The sequence below is a fragment of the Oncorhynchus mykiss genome, chromosome 1 (genome assembly GCF_057628025.1).
Source record: "Oncorhynchus mykiss isolate SJ-2025 chromosome 1, ASM5762802v1, whole genome shotgun sequence".
Taxonomy (NCBI): Eukaryota; Metazoa; Chordata; class Actinopteri; order Salmoniformes; family Salmonidae; genus Oncorhynchus; species Oncorhynchus mykiss.
Window position 1 is genome coordinate 13,503,936 of NC_143022.1, and position 15,849 is coordinate 13,519,784.

General features: G+C 41.2%; 1 protein-coding gene across 4 annotated transcripts in view; it reads left to right on the forward strand.

Annotated features, from left to right (window-relative positions):
- Positions 1 to 356: 356 nt before the first annotated feature.
- LOC110535183 (nexilin) overlaps positions 357 to 15,849 on the forward strand; it is a 32,887-nt gene continuing 17,394 nt past the window's right edge. For 2 of the 4 annotated variants that reach the window (XM_021620238.3, XM_021620082.3), the window contains exons 1-6: positions 357 to 1,171; positions 9,958 to 10,537; positions 10,934 to 11,125; positions 11,748 to 11,832; positions 12,101 to 12,249; positions 15,436 to 15,633. In XM_021620238.3, the coding sequence (XP_021475913.3) occupies positions 10,004 to 10,537; positions 10,934 to 11,125; positions 11,748 to 11,832; positions 12,101 to 12,249; positions 15,436 to 15,633 (1,158 nt within the window). In that variant the 5' untranslated portion in view covers positions 357 to 1,171; positions 9,958 to 10,003. Of the gene's footprint in view, positions 1,172 to 4,668; positions 4,749 to 9,957; positions 10,538 to 10,933; positions 11,126 to 11,747; positions 11,833 to 12,100; positions 12,250 to 15,435; positions 15,634 to 15,849 lie in introns of those variants that run through there. The other 2 variants (XM_090242825.1, XM_021620159.3) reach the window with 1 other exon arrangement.

A 15,849-nucleotide genomic window follows, 5' to 3' on the forward strand; every position in this document is an offset into this window, starting at 1 on the left:
GCTGCTTTTTAGTTAGCTTTGCGACAGTATCAAAAATACATTTTGGATTGTTCTTATTTTCCTCAATTAAGTTGGAAAAATAGGATGATCGAGCAGCAGTGAGGGCTCTTCGATACTGCACGGCACTGTCTTTCCAAGCTAGTCGGGAAGACTTCCAGTTTGGTGTGGCGCCATTTCCGTTCCAATTTTCTGGAAGCTTGCTTCAGAGCTCGGGTATTTTCTGTATACCAGGGAGCTAGTTTCTTATGACAAATGTTTTTAGTTTTTAGGGGTGCAACTGCATCTAGGGTATTGCGCAAGGTTAAATTGAGTTCCTCAGTTAGGTGGTTAACGGATTTTTGTCCTCTGACAGTAGTAATAGCAACAGCAGTAGCAGAAGTAGTAGTAGTAGCAATAGTAGTAGCAGTAGTAGTAGTAGCAATAGTAGTAGCAGAAGTAGTAGCAATAGTAGTAGTAGCAGCAGTAGTAGTAGCAATAGTAGTAGCAGAAGTAGTAGTAGTAGTAGTAGCAGCAGTAGTAGTCGGGGTAGTAGTAGCAGTAGTAGTAGTAGCAATAGTAGTAGCAGAAGTAGTAGTAGTAGTAGTAGTAGTAGCAGTAGTAGTACCAATAGTAGTAGCAGTAGTAGTAGCAATAGTAGTAGCAGAAGTAGTAGTAGCAGTAGTAGTAGCAGTTGCAGTAGTAGCAGCAGTAGTAGTAGTAGTAGCAGTAGTAGTAGTAGTACTAGTAGTAGCAGTGTAAGTAGTAGTAGCCTATTGCAAAAAATAAAACAAGCCAATGAAAGGTAGGTTAAACAGTTTATTAAAATGTATACATTTACTCACAAAATAATTGCAGGGAATATAATTTGACAGATAAAACACGGTCTGGGTTAATGGCAGAGAGCTGCAGCTGTATCTGTGTTGGGCGAACAGGAAGGACCATGCGTTTTTGAGGCGACAGCTGAAGCTGGCGCTGGCGCGCGCGGAATGCGGCTGACGGCCAAAGTAGCGGTACTTTCATGAAAGCTGGTTGCGGATACGTAACCTCACCCATTAAACTTTTAGTCGTGAACGCGGCGCAGGCATCTCTGTGCTTTGACAAATTGGGTTTTCTATACTTGACATTACATTTGTTTTAATCCACTATCTGCACAGAAAAGTCCTAAAATAAGGAGGATATTACACTGAAACAGGTAAACTTTTTCCTGCAAAACTTTAATTTAAGATAATGTGTGTTATGTGGATGTTAAAATTCACCTGTTGGGGAGAGTTTACATTTTGCCCCTCAATGGTTGATCTGGAAATTGAGATTTGTAACGTGAAGGAGAACATAATGCTATTCAGAAGACTAAGCAAAATTGAAAAGTGATATATTTCAGTCAGGCCTAGTTGACTTTGCTTTGCCATTCAGCTGTTTTATTTAGCTGTAAAATAAAAGATGATGATAGTTTGGTTTTACTCCAGCGTAAAGGGGCAAACATGAGTAAACATCAAACAAAGAAATATTTATTTTTATTTTTTTATATTCACAGATTATTCTAGCAGCTTGTCATGGTATTTAGTGGCAGCTGAGTGTACTATTAACCAAAAATAGGATTTGACTTGCCAGGCCTAAATGTATTGGTTAACGATGATATAGCAGTTCAAGTTAATCTACACAAATCCTTGCATGAATTGTGTGGTCAAGAAAAGTATTTATGAGTGTAACTATATCAGGGTAATGCAATAGCCTGTAGATCATATTTAGGGTAATTAATACCTTTTGATTATTTTTTGCCAACCTATAAAGGTCATAATTGATACAGTAGGATACTTAAGTTAATATACCATATTGAAGTGCTTCAACAATACACTGTAATAATAGAAAGTCTCCAAAATTCATAATTGTGTAATGAAACCATAAATATTAAGGCACCTAAGCTGATATCTGATGTTTGGAGGGTGTTTGAAGGTAAACCTAATGGAAGTGTTTAAGTACGCAGAATGTGTTTTAAAACAGAAATGTAGTACTCTGAAACACCCAAAGTGGTTGTTGAGGGCGGCAGGTATCCCAGCGGTTGAGCGTGTTAGGCCAGTAACCAAAAGGTTTCTGGTTGAAATCCCTGAGCCGGCAAGGTGTTAAAATCTGCTGTACTGCCTTTTGAGCAAGGCACTTAACCCCACACAACTTCTGTTGTGGATGTTGATTAAGGCGATTAAGGCAGCTCCCCACACCTCTCTGGCTCAGAAGGGTTGGGTTGAATGCAGAAGATGCATTTCAACCTGAATATTCTTGTTTTTAAGAAGTTTCAGTGCATGTAAAAGGCAGCATTAAAACACAAAACTTGTGTTTCTTATACAGTCAATGGTTTAGAAAAGCAAATGGTTTATAAGGTGCTTCTACACCTGCATTGCTTGCTGTTTGGGGTTTTAGGCTGGGTTTCTGTACAGCACTTTGAGATATCAGCTGATGTACGAAGGGCTATATAAATAAATTTGATTTGATTTGATTTATAGCCTGAATATTGATTGATGGTAAGGGCCTATGAAGCAGTAAATTAGTACATTTCGTAAAAGTTTGCCAACTCAACCACACAGCCACACTGTAAAAAAAAAACAACTGGAGTGAACTGAAATTGACAAGAAAAACAACCCACATATACTTAATAAAAATATATGCAAGTCATGCAGAGCCCTTTCTCTAGCGGTAACGCACCCAGTTTAGACAGGTCAGCCCTCCTCACCAATGACCGGGGTTAAAATCCCAACTCCAACCCTTCAATCTGTTTCTCTCACTCCCACTGTTTCTCCCACTATCTGTTTCCCCTCTGTCATTTCATAACTATCATAATACAAAAAATCCCATGAAAATCTCAGTTTAAACTAGAGCTATCATATCTCAATCCATCACATCCGCCTATGTCGTCCTTCCGCATCTACGGTGGAAGGTGGCCGAGCTACAGCGGTGTTTGTCAGACCATGAGACATCGCAAAAATCCGTCTTCTAACGAATACGTTTGTAGCGTTTGAACGGTTTGGCCTACAAATTATTATGGAAAAAGGAGAATCTCACGAACACGACGGTGTTCTCCGTGTTACTCTACGACCCTCACATTAGACCCATCTGAAGGTAACCCATACAAACTAATGGATTGTGCCAACAAAAATAAGGGGTTAAATATGTGTCCAAAACACAAAAATATTTCCTGAGTTTTCTTATATCTCCTAGATATAGGAAATACACGTCAAAAACCTTATTCATTGTGATTCATTTTTTGACTGTCTTATTTGACTGAAGAGGCACAACGCTCGCTCACCATTCAACATTCTTAGTTTTATTAGATAAGTTTAAAGGATTGACATTTCGGCCTTCAATGGCCTTCTTCAGAATCCTTTTTAGCCATTTATAAATGTGTTGTTCAATGCGTTTCTATGGGCTATAGTAGTAAAAGCCAAATTCAATATACATTTTTTTGTTTGTTGATAAAATATCATTTTTTTTCTATACCTGAAGGGGTGCTAACATTCAAAATGAAATAGCTAAACAATGCATTGTTAAAACAATTCCATATGTTAACTTAGTACACCCTAAAATAAGGTAAATCCAACTTAATATGTTGCTCAAAATGTATCTTTCATGAGGATAACCAAAGAGAGAGACAATTGAGTGACTGAACTCATTGGAAGTCTGGTTTTAATCTCTTCAACGGTGTTGTATGCACGTTTGAAGAAAGAAAAGTATGTTTCTACTGTATATTATTATTAAGCTTGTTGTGCCGTGAGGTGTAATAGATCATGAAGAACGCATATCAAAACCATCAGACAAATGAAGTTCAATGAGGACAATATCCATTTCCACATTCATGCTTGGCAATGGAAAACACTAGGGCTGAATCTTTAGTTCTTTCAGTTGAACCTGTAGTTACTGATGGTGGTTCAAACAAACACTGTGCTTGACAGAGCCTGCTGAAGCGGTATATAATAGCAAAAGCATAAAACAATGTTAAACTTTAAGACACCAAGCAAAAGGATTTAATTCTGCACGTGACAGGTTTCAAATCATCAGAATACTGTTTGGAAGCTTAAGAGAGAGGAAACTGCACCAATTCTGCACTAAATTGGACTCGAAACACCAAAATAGTGTTTTCAACCTTTTCTGTTAGTGTTCCTAGTCCCTGGCAAGGTGTTGCACCATGTAACGTTTCAAAACGTCTCAGGATGATGTTTTTCAAGTTTTGTCTCCTTCAAGTTGGTGGCAGCTCAGTTGCCCTAAAAAAATTTTTTAAACAGTGTATTATAAAAATGCATCAAATTATATTGTATTTTGGCAAAGGCCTACAACTTCTTTGTAGAGAGATGGTGACTTGGACATTGTGTTTGCTTACTGTTTCCCCACATTGTACCATTTTGTCCATTTGTGATTTGCACAGACACAATATTGTGCTAAAAAGGGTATATTCATTTCATTTATATGAATTATAGACTTTATTATCATGCCTGGTTATCACAGCTGGATTGAAGAGGGCAGTGCAGTCTGTTAACCAGCTCCACAGCTGTGACAGACGTTCTGAACCCAGTCTAATGATTAATTGGACAGAGGGAAACATAGCCAGTCGAGATAACTTCTTAGAAAGTAGTCTTGAGTTATTCATATTTTGGTAAAATCAAGTTAATTACCTGTTACTCTCGCTGTTCTTAACCTTCAGACTGGTAATCCACACCATCAACATCATAGTAGTTGTCGCAATCAAAGTAATTGCTGTGATATGTGCCAACGCAGCTGTTCATCAGGTGTGTAATGTGAGATTGATTTAACTCAAAGTCTAACTATACACTGTTAATTAAGTAGGCCTGTTGATCAACAAATCAACATTTGGTACATTTAGGTCTACCCTTCAAGTTTTCAAACCATGAATCAATGAAATCAATCAAATGTTATTTGATGGCCTGTCTCTTTTTATTAAGCACGTGTTAACCCCAAACCTCCCTGACTGTTTACTTCAGTATCATTACCAAGTGAATTGATGATAATACATTCTACATTTAGCTTACATTTCTAACACACTGATAAACAGTAACCTTTCTAGTGTCTGATGGCTCTATGGCCAAATTATCTCTTGCTCGTCCGATTGTCTTGTACTAAGTCTGGTACTAAGTCTGGTACTAAGTCTGTTACTGAGTCTGTTACTAAGTCTGGTACTAAGGCTGGTAATAAGTCTGTTACTAAGTCTGGTACTAAGGCTGGTAATAAGTCTGGTACTAAGTCTGTTACTAAGTCTGGTACGAAGGCTGGTAATAAGTGTGGTACTAAGGCTGGTACTAAGGCTGGTACTAAGGCTGGTACTAAGGCTGGTACTAAGTCTGTTACTGAGTCTGTTACTAAGTCTGGTACTAAGGCTGGTAATAAGTCTGGTACTAAGTCTGTTACTAAGTCTGGTACGAAGGCTGGTAATAAGTGTGGTTCTAAGGCTGGTACTAAGGCTGGTACTGGTACTAAGGCTGGTACTAGGGCTGGTACTAAGGCTGGTACTAAGGCTGGTAATACGTGTGGTACTAAGTGTGGTACTAAGGCTGGTACTTAGTCTTATGTTTTGTCAAGGGTCTGTTGGGTGACATGTGGCTACCGACCCTCGCTCTGTCCAACCGCATACCACTCATCAGAAATAGCCATGAACACATGGTCTGGACACACAAGCGGGCTATACTTAGTGTCCTGGCCCTGCATAATGTGCTGTGGCTCAGCATACTGAGGGGAGGAGTTGGAGGACGAGCACCCCTTTCCTTCCCCAAACTGCAGCAGCCATGAGATGCCTGCCTCCCCAAACAGACACCCGCAAAACTCCAGCTGCTCTGCAAAAAAAATATGTATTTATCATGTGATATTCTGTAGGGTATCGATCAATCGCATGTATTTTATAGAGCTATTTTGCAGCAGTTATCACAAAGTGCTTCACAGTACACTTTGTTTGCTGTACAGTATAAATATATGTAGGGTACACTCTTAAGTTTGTCCCCATAGCGGAACCCTTTTTGGTGCTGGGTAGAACCCTTTCTAGAACCCTCTATGGATGGTTCTTCAAAGATCCCCCTGATATATAATGAATAAAAATATAAACTCAATATGCAACAATTTCAAAGAATTTACAGAGTTATAGTTCATAGAAGGAAATCAGTCAAATGAAATAAATTCATTAGGCCCTAGTCTATGGATTTTACATGACTTGGCAGGGTTGCAGCCATGGGTGGTCCTTGGAGGGCATAGGCCCACCCACTTGAAAGCCAGGCCCACCCACTGGGGAGTCAGGCCCAGCGAATCAGAATGAATTTTCACCAACAAAAGGGCTTTGTTGCAGACATAAATACTTGTGTTGTGTGGATTATTATTTGTTGATTCACCACACCTGTCAGGTGGATTGATTATTTTAGCTAAGGACAAATGCTCACTAACAGGGATGTAAACATATTTGTGCACAAAATTTGAGAGAAATAAGTGTGAAAATTTGTGCAAGTGTGTAACGCATGTCGAAATGGGTAGACCAAGGCGCAGCGTGATTTGGGTTCATCATAATTTATAGAATGTGAACCAGCAACAAAAATAATAAAGAGAAACAAACAAACAAACGTACAGCCTTGTAGGGCTCAAAAGCAACAATACAAAAACAAGATCCCACAAACAACAGGTGGGAAAAGGCTACCTAAATATGATCCCCAATCAGAGACAACGATAGATAGCTGCCTCTGATTGGGAACCATACCAGGCCAACATAGAAATCTAAAAACTAGACTACACAGAGAAATAATAATCTAGAACACCCCCCCAGTCACACCCTGACCTACTCCACCATAGAAAATAAAGGCTTTCTATGGTCAGGATGTGACAAAGTGGAACATTTCTGGGATTTTTTTTTTTTCAGCTCATGAAACATGGGCCAACACTTTACATGCTCTGTTTATATTTTTATTCAGTGTAGTTCTGCCTAGAACCCGATATGAAAGGTTCTGCTTATAACCGTCTACGAAGGGTCCTACCAATAACCATTTTATCATCTAAAGATTATTCCTAGAACTGCTATGAATGGTTCCCCCAGCTTTATTAGCCTTTAAAATGTTATTATTTATGACAATAGATGATATACGTCATAAGGACTTTCTTTGAGGGCCTAGTTATACCCTAACACAGTGGTGTTAGAGAAGATCCTGGTTGACAGGTCACATTAGGCCTGCAAATCACATTATGCTGGCTTGCAAAGTGACGTGTAATTCCTACTGGAATCCAGCCAGAGTTAGGATATCCAACAAGTGGAAATGTTAATCACCTGTAACTTGCATTCTGCATGACTACCAGGATAGGGAAGATTGAATACTGAGACTACCTCAATCATCTAAACTGGAAAAACCATCTCAGTAACCGGTCCAATAAATCAAATTACTAATAGATTGGATTATTTTTTACAAACTGTATCTTTTTTATCTTCCTGTAGCATAAAACGAATCAACCAATCAATGTACATGCAAAAGCACAGAGATTACCATAAAACAAACAATTCTGAAAATCTCCATGCACTTTAGCATCCTGGGAAATATTATAGTTGGTTTTATATAGAACCCTTCTTGCCTTCCAAAGAATCCTTCTTGCCTCCCAAAGAATCATCAAAGAACCCTGTATTCCAAAAACAGTTCTTAGAATGTTAAAGGTTCAAGGTAGAACCCTTTGCCTTACAAAAAACTCTTGTCTTCCAAAAAGGGTTTTTCAGATCAAAATGGTTGTTGGTAGAAACTTTTTGGAACCCTTTTTTAAAGAGTGTAGTGAAACAGATATTAAAAGTTACACACATGATTGAAGTCCATACATGTATAGGCTAGCCATTTACCACACCAGACTTCAGAAAGGGCACTACATAATGTTTACTGGTAAAATTGTTGTCCTAGCGCTGCATTCGGTATAGAGCATTCAATAAACTCAATCTGAAGTTCATCATTGGGAGAAATGTTTCACCATTATGTTGCCCGTCTTTGAGGAAAACCGAGGTGAATGAGACTACATTTTGCTAGCGTTTTTCTTTACAGTGTGTTTCATGATGGGGCAGAGGAGCCTCATAAACATTTTGAAGGGATATACAGTGCATTTGTAAAGTATTCAGACCTCTTGACTTTTTCCACATTTTGTTAAGTTACAGCCTTATTCTAAAATGGACTAAATAATTTCCCCCCTCATCAATCTACAAACAGTACCCCATAATGACAAAGCAAAAACAGGTTTTTAGAAATGTCTGCTAATTTATACAACATAAAAAAATGAAATATCACATAAGTATTCAGACCGTGGCGTTAAGTGTTGTGGTGGAGTAACGAAAAGATTCCCTGTGTCTGTGACGCCCGCCGTTTGGTGCAACACAGACCCGGTCCCAAGCATGGTGAAACTGAGAAGACACTGTCTGTCCTATTGAGTTTTGAAGCAGAGTATGAGGTGGCGGTGCTATCTAGTGGGGGAGCAGCCATAGAAGTTGATGTTGCGGACAAAAATGATTCAAGGAATGAAAATGGTATAACTTGAGAAGGCAAGAACGTGATGTACATCTCATTCGAAAAGTGTATATAAAGCATTTAGAAAATAATACATTTACATAAGTATTTAGACCCTTTACTCAGTACTTTGTTGAATCATCTTTGGCAGCGATTACAGTATCGAGTCTTCTTGGGCTTGGCACACCTGTATTTGGGGAGTTTCTCCCATTCTTCTCCGCAGATCCTCTCAAGCTCTGCCAGGTTGGATGGGGAGCGTCGCTACACAGTTATTTTCAGGTCTCTCCAGAGATGTTCGATTGAGTTCAAGTCAGGGCTCTGGCTGGGCCACTCAAGGACATTCAGAGACTTGTCCCGAAGCCACTCCTGCGTTGTCTTGGTTGAGGTCCTGAGCGCTCTGGAGCAGGTTTTCATCAAGGATCCCTCTGTACTTTGCTCCGTTCAATCATGCCTCGATCCTGACTAGTCTCCCTGCCGCTGAAAAACATCGCCACAGCATGATGCTGCCACCACCCTGCTTCACCATAGTGATGGTGCCAGGTTTCCTCCAGATGTGACGCTTGGCATTCAGGCCAAAGATTTCAATCTTGGTTTCATCAGACCAGAGCATCTTGTTTCTCATGGTCTGAGAGTCCTTTAGGGGGCATTTGGCAAACTCCAAGCGGACTGTTATGTGCCTTTTACTGAGAAATGGCTTCCGTCTAGCCACTCTACCATAAAGGCCTGATTGGTGAAGTGCTGCAGAGATGGTTGTCCTTCTGGAAGGTTCTCCCATCTCCACAGAGGAACTCTAGAGCTCTGTCAGAGTGACCATTGGGTTCTTGGTCACCTCCCTGACCAAGACCCTTCTCCGCGGTTGCTCATTTTGGCCTGGTTGGCCAGCTCTAAGAAGAGTCTTAGTGGTTCCAAACTTCTTTCATTTAAGAATGATGGAGGACATTGTGTTCTTGGGGACCTTCAAAGCTGTAGAAATGTTTTGGTACCCTTCCCCAGATCTGTGCCTCGACACAATCCTGTCTCGAAGCTCTATGGACAATTCCTTCGACATGATGGCTTGGTTTATGATCTGACATGTACTGTCAACTGTGGGACCTTATACAGACAGGTGTGTGCCTTTCCATATAATGTCCAATCAATTGAATTGACCACAGGTGGACTCCAATCAAGTTGTAGAAACATCTCAAGGATGATCAATGGAAACAGGATGCACCTGAGCTCAATTTTGAGTGTCATAGCAAAGGGTCTGAATACTTATGTAAATAAGGTATTTATGTTTTTTTTTTTCACTTTGTCATGATAGGGTATTATTGTGTGTAGATGAATACGTCTAAGGATATGGCTGTAACTTAAAAAAATGTGGGAAAGGGGAAGGGGTCTGAATATGTTTAATAAATTATGAATAATACATGATTTGTGAAGAGAAAGATGTTTGTTGTTATTGTACCATACCATAATGGTGTTTTTATTTTTTTGACAGGTAACATTTGAAGAGGGCTCTGTTAATTTGTCAGCGTGGCGTGAACATGACTGAGGTAGCACAAAATATTGCTGATGTCGCACACGACATGACTGATGTGGCACATGATATGTGTGATGAAGCACACAAAATGAGTGATAAAGAGAACAACGACAACATGAACGAGTTGCATGGCCATGTGGCACACAAAGAGGATGATGTGGAACACGACAAGCATGATTTGGCACACAAAGACAATGAGGCATACAAAAATGACGATGTGTCCCATGACGAACATGATGAGGCACAAGAAAAGAATGAGGCGTACAGCGACAATGAGGAAGAAGTTCACACCGAAGAGGATGAGGTTCACACAGAGCCCGAGGAAGAGGAGGAGGAAGAAGATGAGGCACACGACAGGAATGATGTGGAGCACAAAGAAAATTATACAGTTAAGGACAAGGCAAGGCAAAGTTCAAGATCCAGGAAGGACAAGAACAATGTGGCACAAAATGGAGTGGCGCATGACATGAACGATGAGTCAGAGAAAGAAGAGAATGACCAGTCACAGAACGTATCTGAGGTGGCTCTGAAACAAAAGGTGAGGCAATCTGAAGTGTAGCACGTTGCTGAGTCAACCACACTAGGGCAGGGATGGGCAACTGGCCGGCTGCGGGACCCCTTTTGTGGATCAAATTTTGCTTAGGGCCCCCAAAAGGCTAGGGCCGGCTCTGACTACACGTGTGGGTAAGAATTTGGGTACGCAGACCTGCTAGCAACTGCGGCCCCTCATGATGAGTTCAGATTTTTTGTGACCCCCACCCCCATCAAAGTTGCCTATCCTTGTGTTAGGGATTGATGGCCTGTAGATCTTTCATAATGTTTCTGTAACGTTCAGCTAAATAATACTATTCAAAACGTCTCTTTTAGATCTGAGAACCACACTCCTATATATGAACCTTCGCAATTAATTTCTTGTATTTTCGTCTTACTCCAGAGACTTCTGCGCTCCAAAAAGCCGGTGGCCAGGAGCTACGTGCCCCAGATCGGTAAGGCTGACGTGAAGAACAAGTTTGAGGCCATGCAGAAGGCCAGGGAGGAGCGCAACAGTAGGAGGAGCCTAGAGGAGCACCAGAAAAGGAAGGAGCAGTACGTCAAGGAGAGAGAATACAACCGCAGGAAGCAACAGGTCGGAGGTCAAACACCGAGAGAGTTAACCCCAACTAACTGTGACCTGCATGGCATGGAGCACGAGCCTCAACAACAGCAGTGTGGGTGTACTGGAAAACTCATATCAGCATCATATCACTTTGCACAAAAAAATCTCAACGTTCTATTGAAATATCTTAACAATTGTGTTATAGATGTGCTTGGTTTGTGCTTATGTCAATTTAGGGCAAACTTATACCCAAAACATGGGGATAATTGAGAACATACTAAATACATGTTCTATTTTACGCATGTTGTCCTTTATTAAAAGCTGTATCACAGGACACATTACAGTAAAACAAGCAACGTCTGATACAAGGGTGGAACACCTTGATACTCAGGAGGAGGGAAGAAAACCCCCTGTACTGTAGTAGCTAACTCTTAGAGACTGGATGCCTAAGTGTTGATCTCCCCCTATGTCACAACCGCATGATCCAATCAGAGGCCTCCCTGTGGGTCACATGCTCGTGCTATTTTACCAGATTAGGGCCTTGAGTACTTTCTGGGCCCAGCATGGCCCCTGAGGTGGCTAGCGTGCAGAGCAGATGATCCCAGATAAACCGGTAACCTCTCAGCAACGCTCTCCCTCTGATCCACCACAGATAAAAGAACTACTTGCCTCCAGTGATGAGGAGGAGGAGGTGAAGCCGGCCAAGGTAGAGAAATCCTACGTCCCCGAGATCACAGGTAGGAAATGGGGGGTAGGTGGGCTGGGAGAGGGCTGAGGAGGAGGGTGCTGTCCTTATCCTCATCTCACCCATTGGGTTGTATTCATTAGGCAACAAATGGAAGGAAACAGACTGAAACAGGGTGAGACTACCTGGACCTAACCAATAATTAACGCTCATTATCATGTCCATTGCAAACTGTTATAAAACGTTGCGGGCCTAATGAACACGACCCTGGTGTTTGTACTGTGGTCTCATCATCAACATGTGGGGTCTACACTCTACAGGCAGTGTGAAGGGGAAGTTTGCCGAGATGGAGAAGCAGAGACAAGAGGAGGAGAGGAAGCGGATGGAGGAGGAGAGGAAGAAGCGCGCCGCCCAGGACATCATGGAGAAAGCGAAGATGCAGAAGGAGCTGGCCAAGAAAGCCGCAGAGGTAAGCTTGCGGGATTCCTTCGTTGGGCCATAGGTAAACTGTAATGTAGCCTATAAGGGAAGCGGTACATCAGGGCTGGATTGCTCAATCGCTGCCCCCGATGAGGGACTGGCCTCCACCTCTGTGTAATCAGTCAGGTAAATCCTCAACTGCCACCTGGATGATGTATTTTAAGTGCCATTTGAAAGGCTAACAGTTGCTGCAAAGGACTTGAGTGGTGCTGCAATCCATTGCAGCTCTGAGAGCACATATCGTGTCTGATACAGTATATACTATCAGAGATACAGTACCGGTCAAAGGTTTTAGAATACCAAATCATTCAAGGGTTTTCTTCATTTTTACTATTTTCTACATTGTAGAATAATAGTGAAGACATCAAAGCTATTAAATAACACATATGGAATCATGTAGTAACCAAAAAGTGTTAAACAATTTTTATATTTTTTATATTTGAGATTCTTCAGAGTAGCCACCCTTTGCCTTGATGACAGCTTTGCACACTCTTGGCATTCTCTCAACCAGCTTTGTGAGGTAGTCACCTGGAATGCATTTAAATTAACAGGTGTGCCTTCTTAAAATAATGTATTTCCTTCTTAATGTGTTTGAGCCAATCAGTTGTGTTGTGACAAGGTAGGGGGGTATACAGAAGATAGCCCTATTTGGTAAAAGAGCAAGTCTATATTATGGCAAGAACAGCTCAAATAAGCAACAAGAAACGACAGTCCATCATTACTATCAAGTGCTATGATGAAACTGGCTCTCATGTGGACCGCCACAGGAATGGAAGACCCACAGTTACCTCTGCTGCAGAGGATAAGTTCATTAGAGTTACCAGCCTCAGAAATTGCAGCCCAAGTAAATGCTTCACAGAGTTCAAGTAACAGACACATCTCAACATCAGCTGTTCAGAGGAGACTGTGTGAATCAGACCTTCATGGTCGAAATGCTGCAAAGAAATCACTACTAAAGGACACCAATAAGAAATGACATGCTTTGGCCAAGAAACACGAGCAATGGACATCAGACCAATGGAAATGTGTCCTTTGGTCTGGAGTCCAAATTTGATATTTTTGGTTCCAACCGCGGTATCTTTGTGAGACACGGTGTGGGTGAATGGATAATCTCCACATGTGTATTTCCCAACGTGAAGCATGGAGGAGGAGGTGTTATGGTGTGGGGGTGCTTTGCTGGTGACACTGTCTGTGATTTAACCAGCATGGCTACCACAGCATTCTGCAGAGATGCGCCCTCCCATCTGGTTTGGCTTAGTGGGACTATCATTTGTTTTTCAACAGGACAATGACCCAACACACCTCCAGGCTGTGTAAGGGCTTTTTGACCAAGAAGGAGAGTGATGGAGTGCTGCATCAGATGACCTGGCCTCCACAATTACCCAAACTCTACCAAATTGAGATGGTTTGGGATGAGTCGGACCGCAGATTGACGGAAAAACAGCCAACAAGTTCTCAGCATTTGTGGGAACTCCTTCAAGACTGTTGGAAAAGCATTCCAGGTGAAGCTGGTTCAGAGAATGCCAAGTGCGTGCAAAGCTGTCATCAAGGCAACGGGGGGCTATTTGATGAATTTCAAATATAAAATATATTTTGATTTCTTTAACACATTTGTAGTTTTGATGTCTTCACTATTATTCTACAATGTAGAAATTGTCAAAATAAAGAAAACCCTTGAACGAGTAGGTGTTCTAAAACTTTTAATACGTAGTGTATATCATATAAATCTTCAGATGTGTCATCACACAGCCTTCTTCAGATACAGGCCTTAGAATGTGCCATAAACTGAAATAGGCTGGCTGCTTAAGAAGCATTTAGCGCTGTGCATTAACGCATTAAATGTTTAAAGCATTAAAGCATCCAGCGCTGTGCATTAAAGCTAGGCTAGTCTCTGCCACGGGTGAGTGAAGCCTGGAAGCCGAGTCTAATGCTAGGCTAGCTGTAGTTGTAGCCATGCCAAACTAGATTGAAGCCAGTTCTTCATTACCAAATCGAGGTTGACCTAGATACAACAAGGTACTGGATGGTTGCAAGTAATAACACATTTTTTGCCATTTCAAATTTGTTCAAATTTATAGTGCAAATTTCAAGTATACAACAGAAAACATTCATGTTATTCTTTCAAATTCAATTGAAATACACCTGCTAATACACCTGTGGCACCTGCTAACCTTTGCGTGCCATTTCAGGATCACTCTAATGAATATGTTAATGACCTTGTACTAGATAGGGAATTACATAGTACTTAGTACTACTAGACTAATTCTAATGTAATTAAATTAAAGGAAGAGTGGTACTGAATGTACTTTCTATCTTGGCACAGGGCAATTACAGAGATGTTCCAATATAGTTACTCTGACAAAGCCTATTGAAAGGGTTTATTTTTTGTGGAAATACGTTTGGTTTGGCTGTGGATGGACAGGCTGCATGGATATTGTCTGTTCATATTCAGTGCTTACTGTTCACACAGTGTTGTTATTAGTTCTACTCCACTGAATTGGAGTCATTTGTCTCTTGAACATGATGAAAGCTGGATAAACCCATCTCTTCATTGTCTCCTTTCACTGCAACCTACTGCATGTACCTATACTGTAAAAGTTAGTGAAAACTTGGGGAATTCTTCCTGGTTTATTGAGCCTGGGAGGTAGCTTCAATCGGAGCCAGTACTGACTGAGTGGGATAGAAACAACTGGGCTAATGAGTTCTACTGCTGCTGCTTGAGCCACAGACACTGCCGGGTATAGACAGCATGTGACTGGTAAATGTTTCCCACACCACTGACTGTCTAAATTAGCCCCTGCTTCCTAGCTAGCTGACCGAATTAGACTCTCCTATCTTAGGGCTGATGTTCACTGACAGGTCTACTGAAAATGTTGGCCATTACCAAAAGAACGTTCTCCTTCAAGGCCTATCTTCTGTGTGTGTGTGTGTGTGTGTTTGTGGGGATTTTCTTTTTTAGTTGAGAGGTATCAACTATAATTTCATAATGTATAACATAGGTTTAGTCCATTACTTGAATAAACACGACCACTTCAGCATTTGTAAAGTTCACAGACCAGGAAATGGTTTGTTTTGTTGATGTTTTATGTGCTAAATTAAGTACTGTCTTGTCTTATCGTATCTTATGTTATTGTAATTTACTCTTCTAACAATGGCTTTTGTCCATTTATGTCAGGAGGGAGATGACACCATCCTGGTCCGTGTGGTGCCGGCAAAGCTGTCACGACCTCCAGGCAGGATCAAGATGAACTTTGAGGACCTGGAAAAGAACCGCGAGGAAGAGCAGAAGAAGAGGACAGAGGAGGAGAAGAAGAAGCGCTACAACGAGAACAGGCTCTCCTTCCGCGAGGCCAAGCGGAGCTCGGTCGTCCAGGTGAGCTGAGGAGAACCTCTCCCATAGGCTTCGGCAGGACTGGCAGCATAGCTGTTTCTAGAAATCCAATATTTCAGGAAAGCCATAATATCTGTGTCGATATTTCATGGTAGTCTAGGTGTAGATTGAGCATAGGTGTTTCTGGGAAAATCTAATATTTCATGAAAGCTATTATATTCTGTCTGTGTCAATACTTCATGTGGATATCATGGTCTC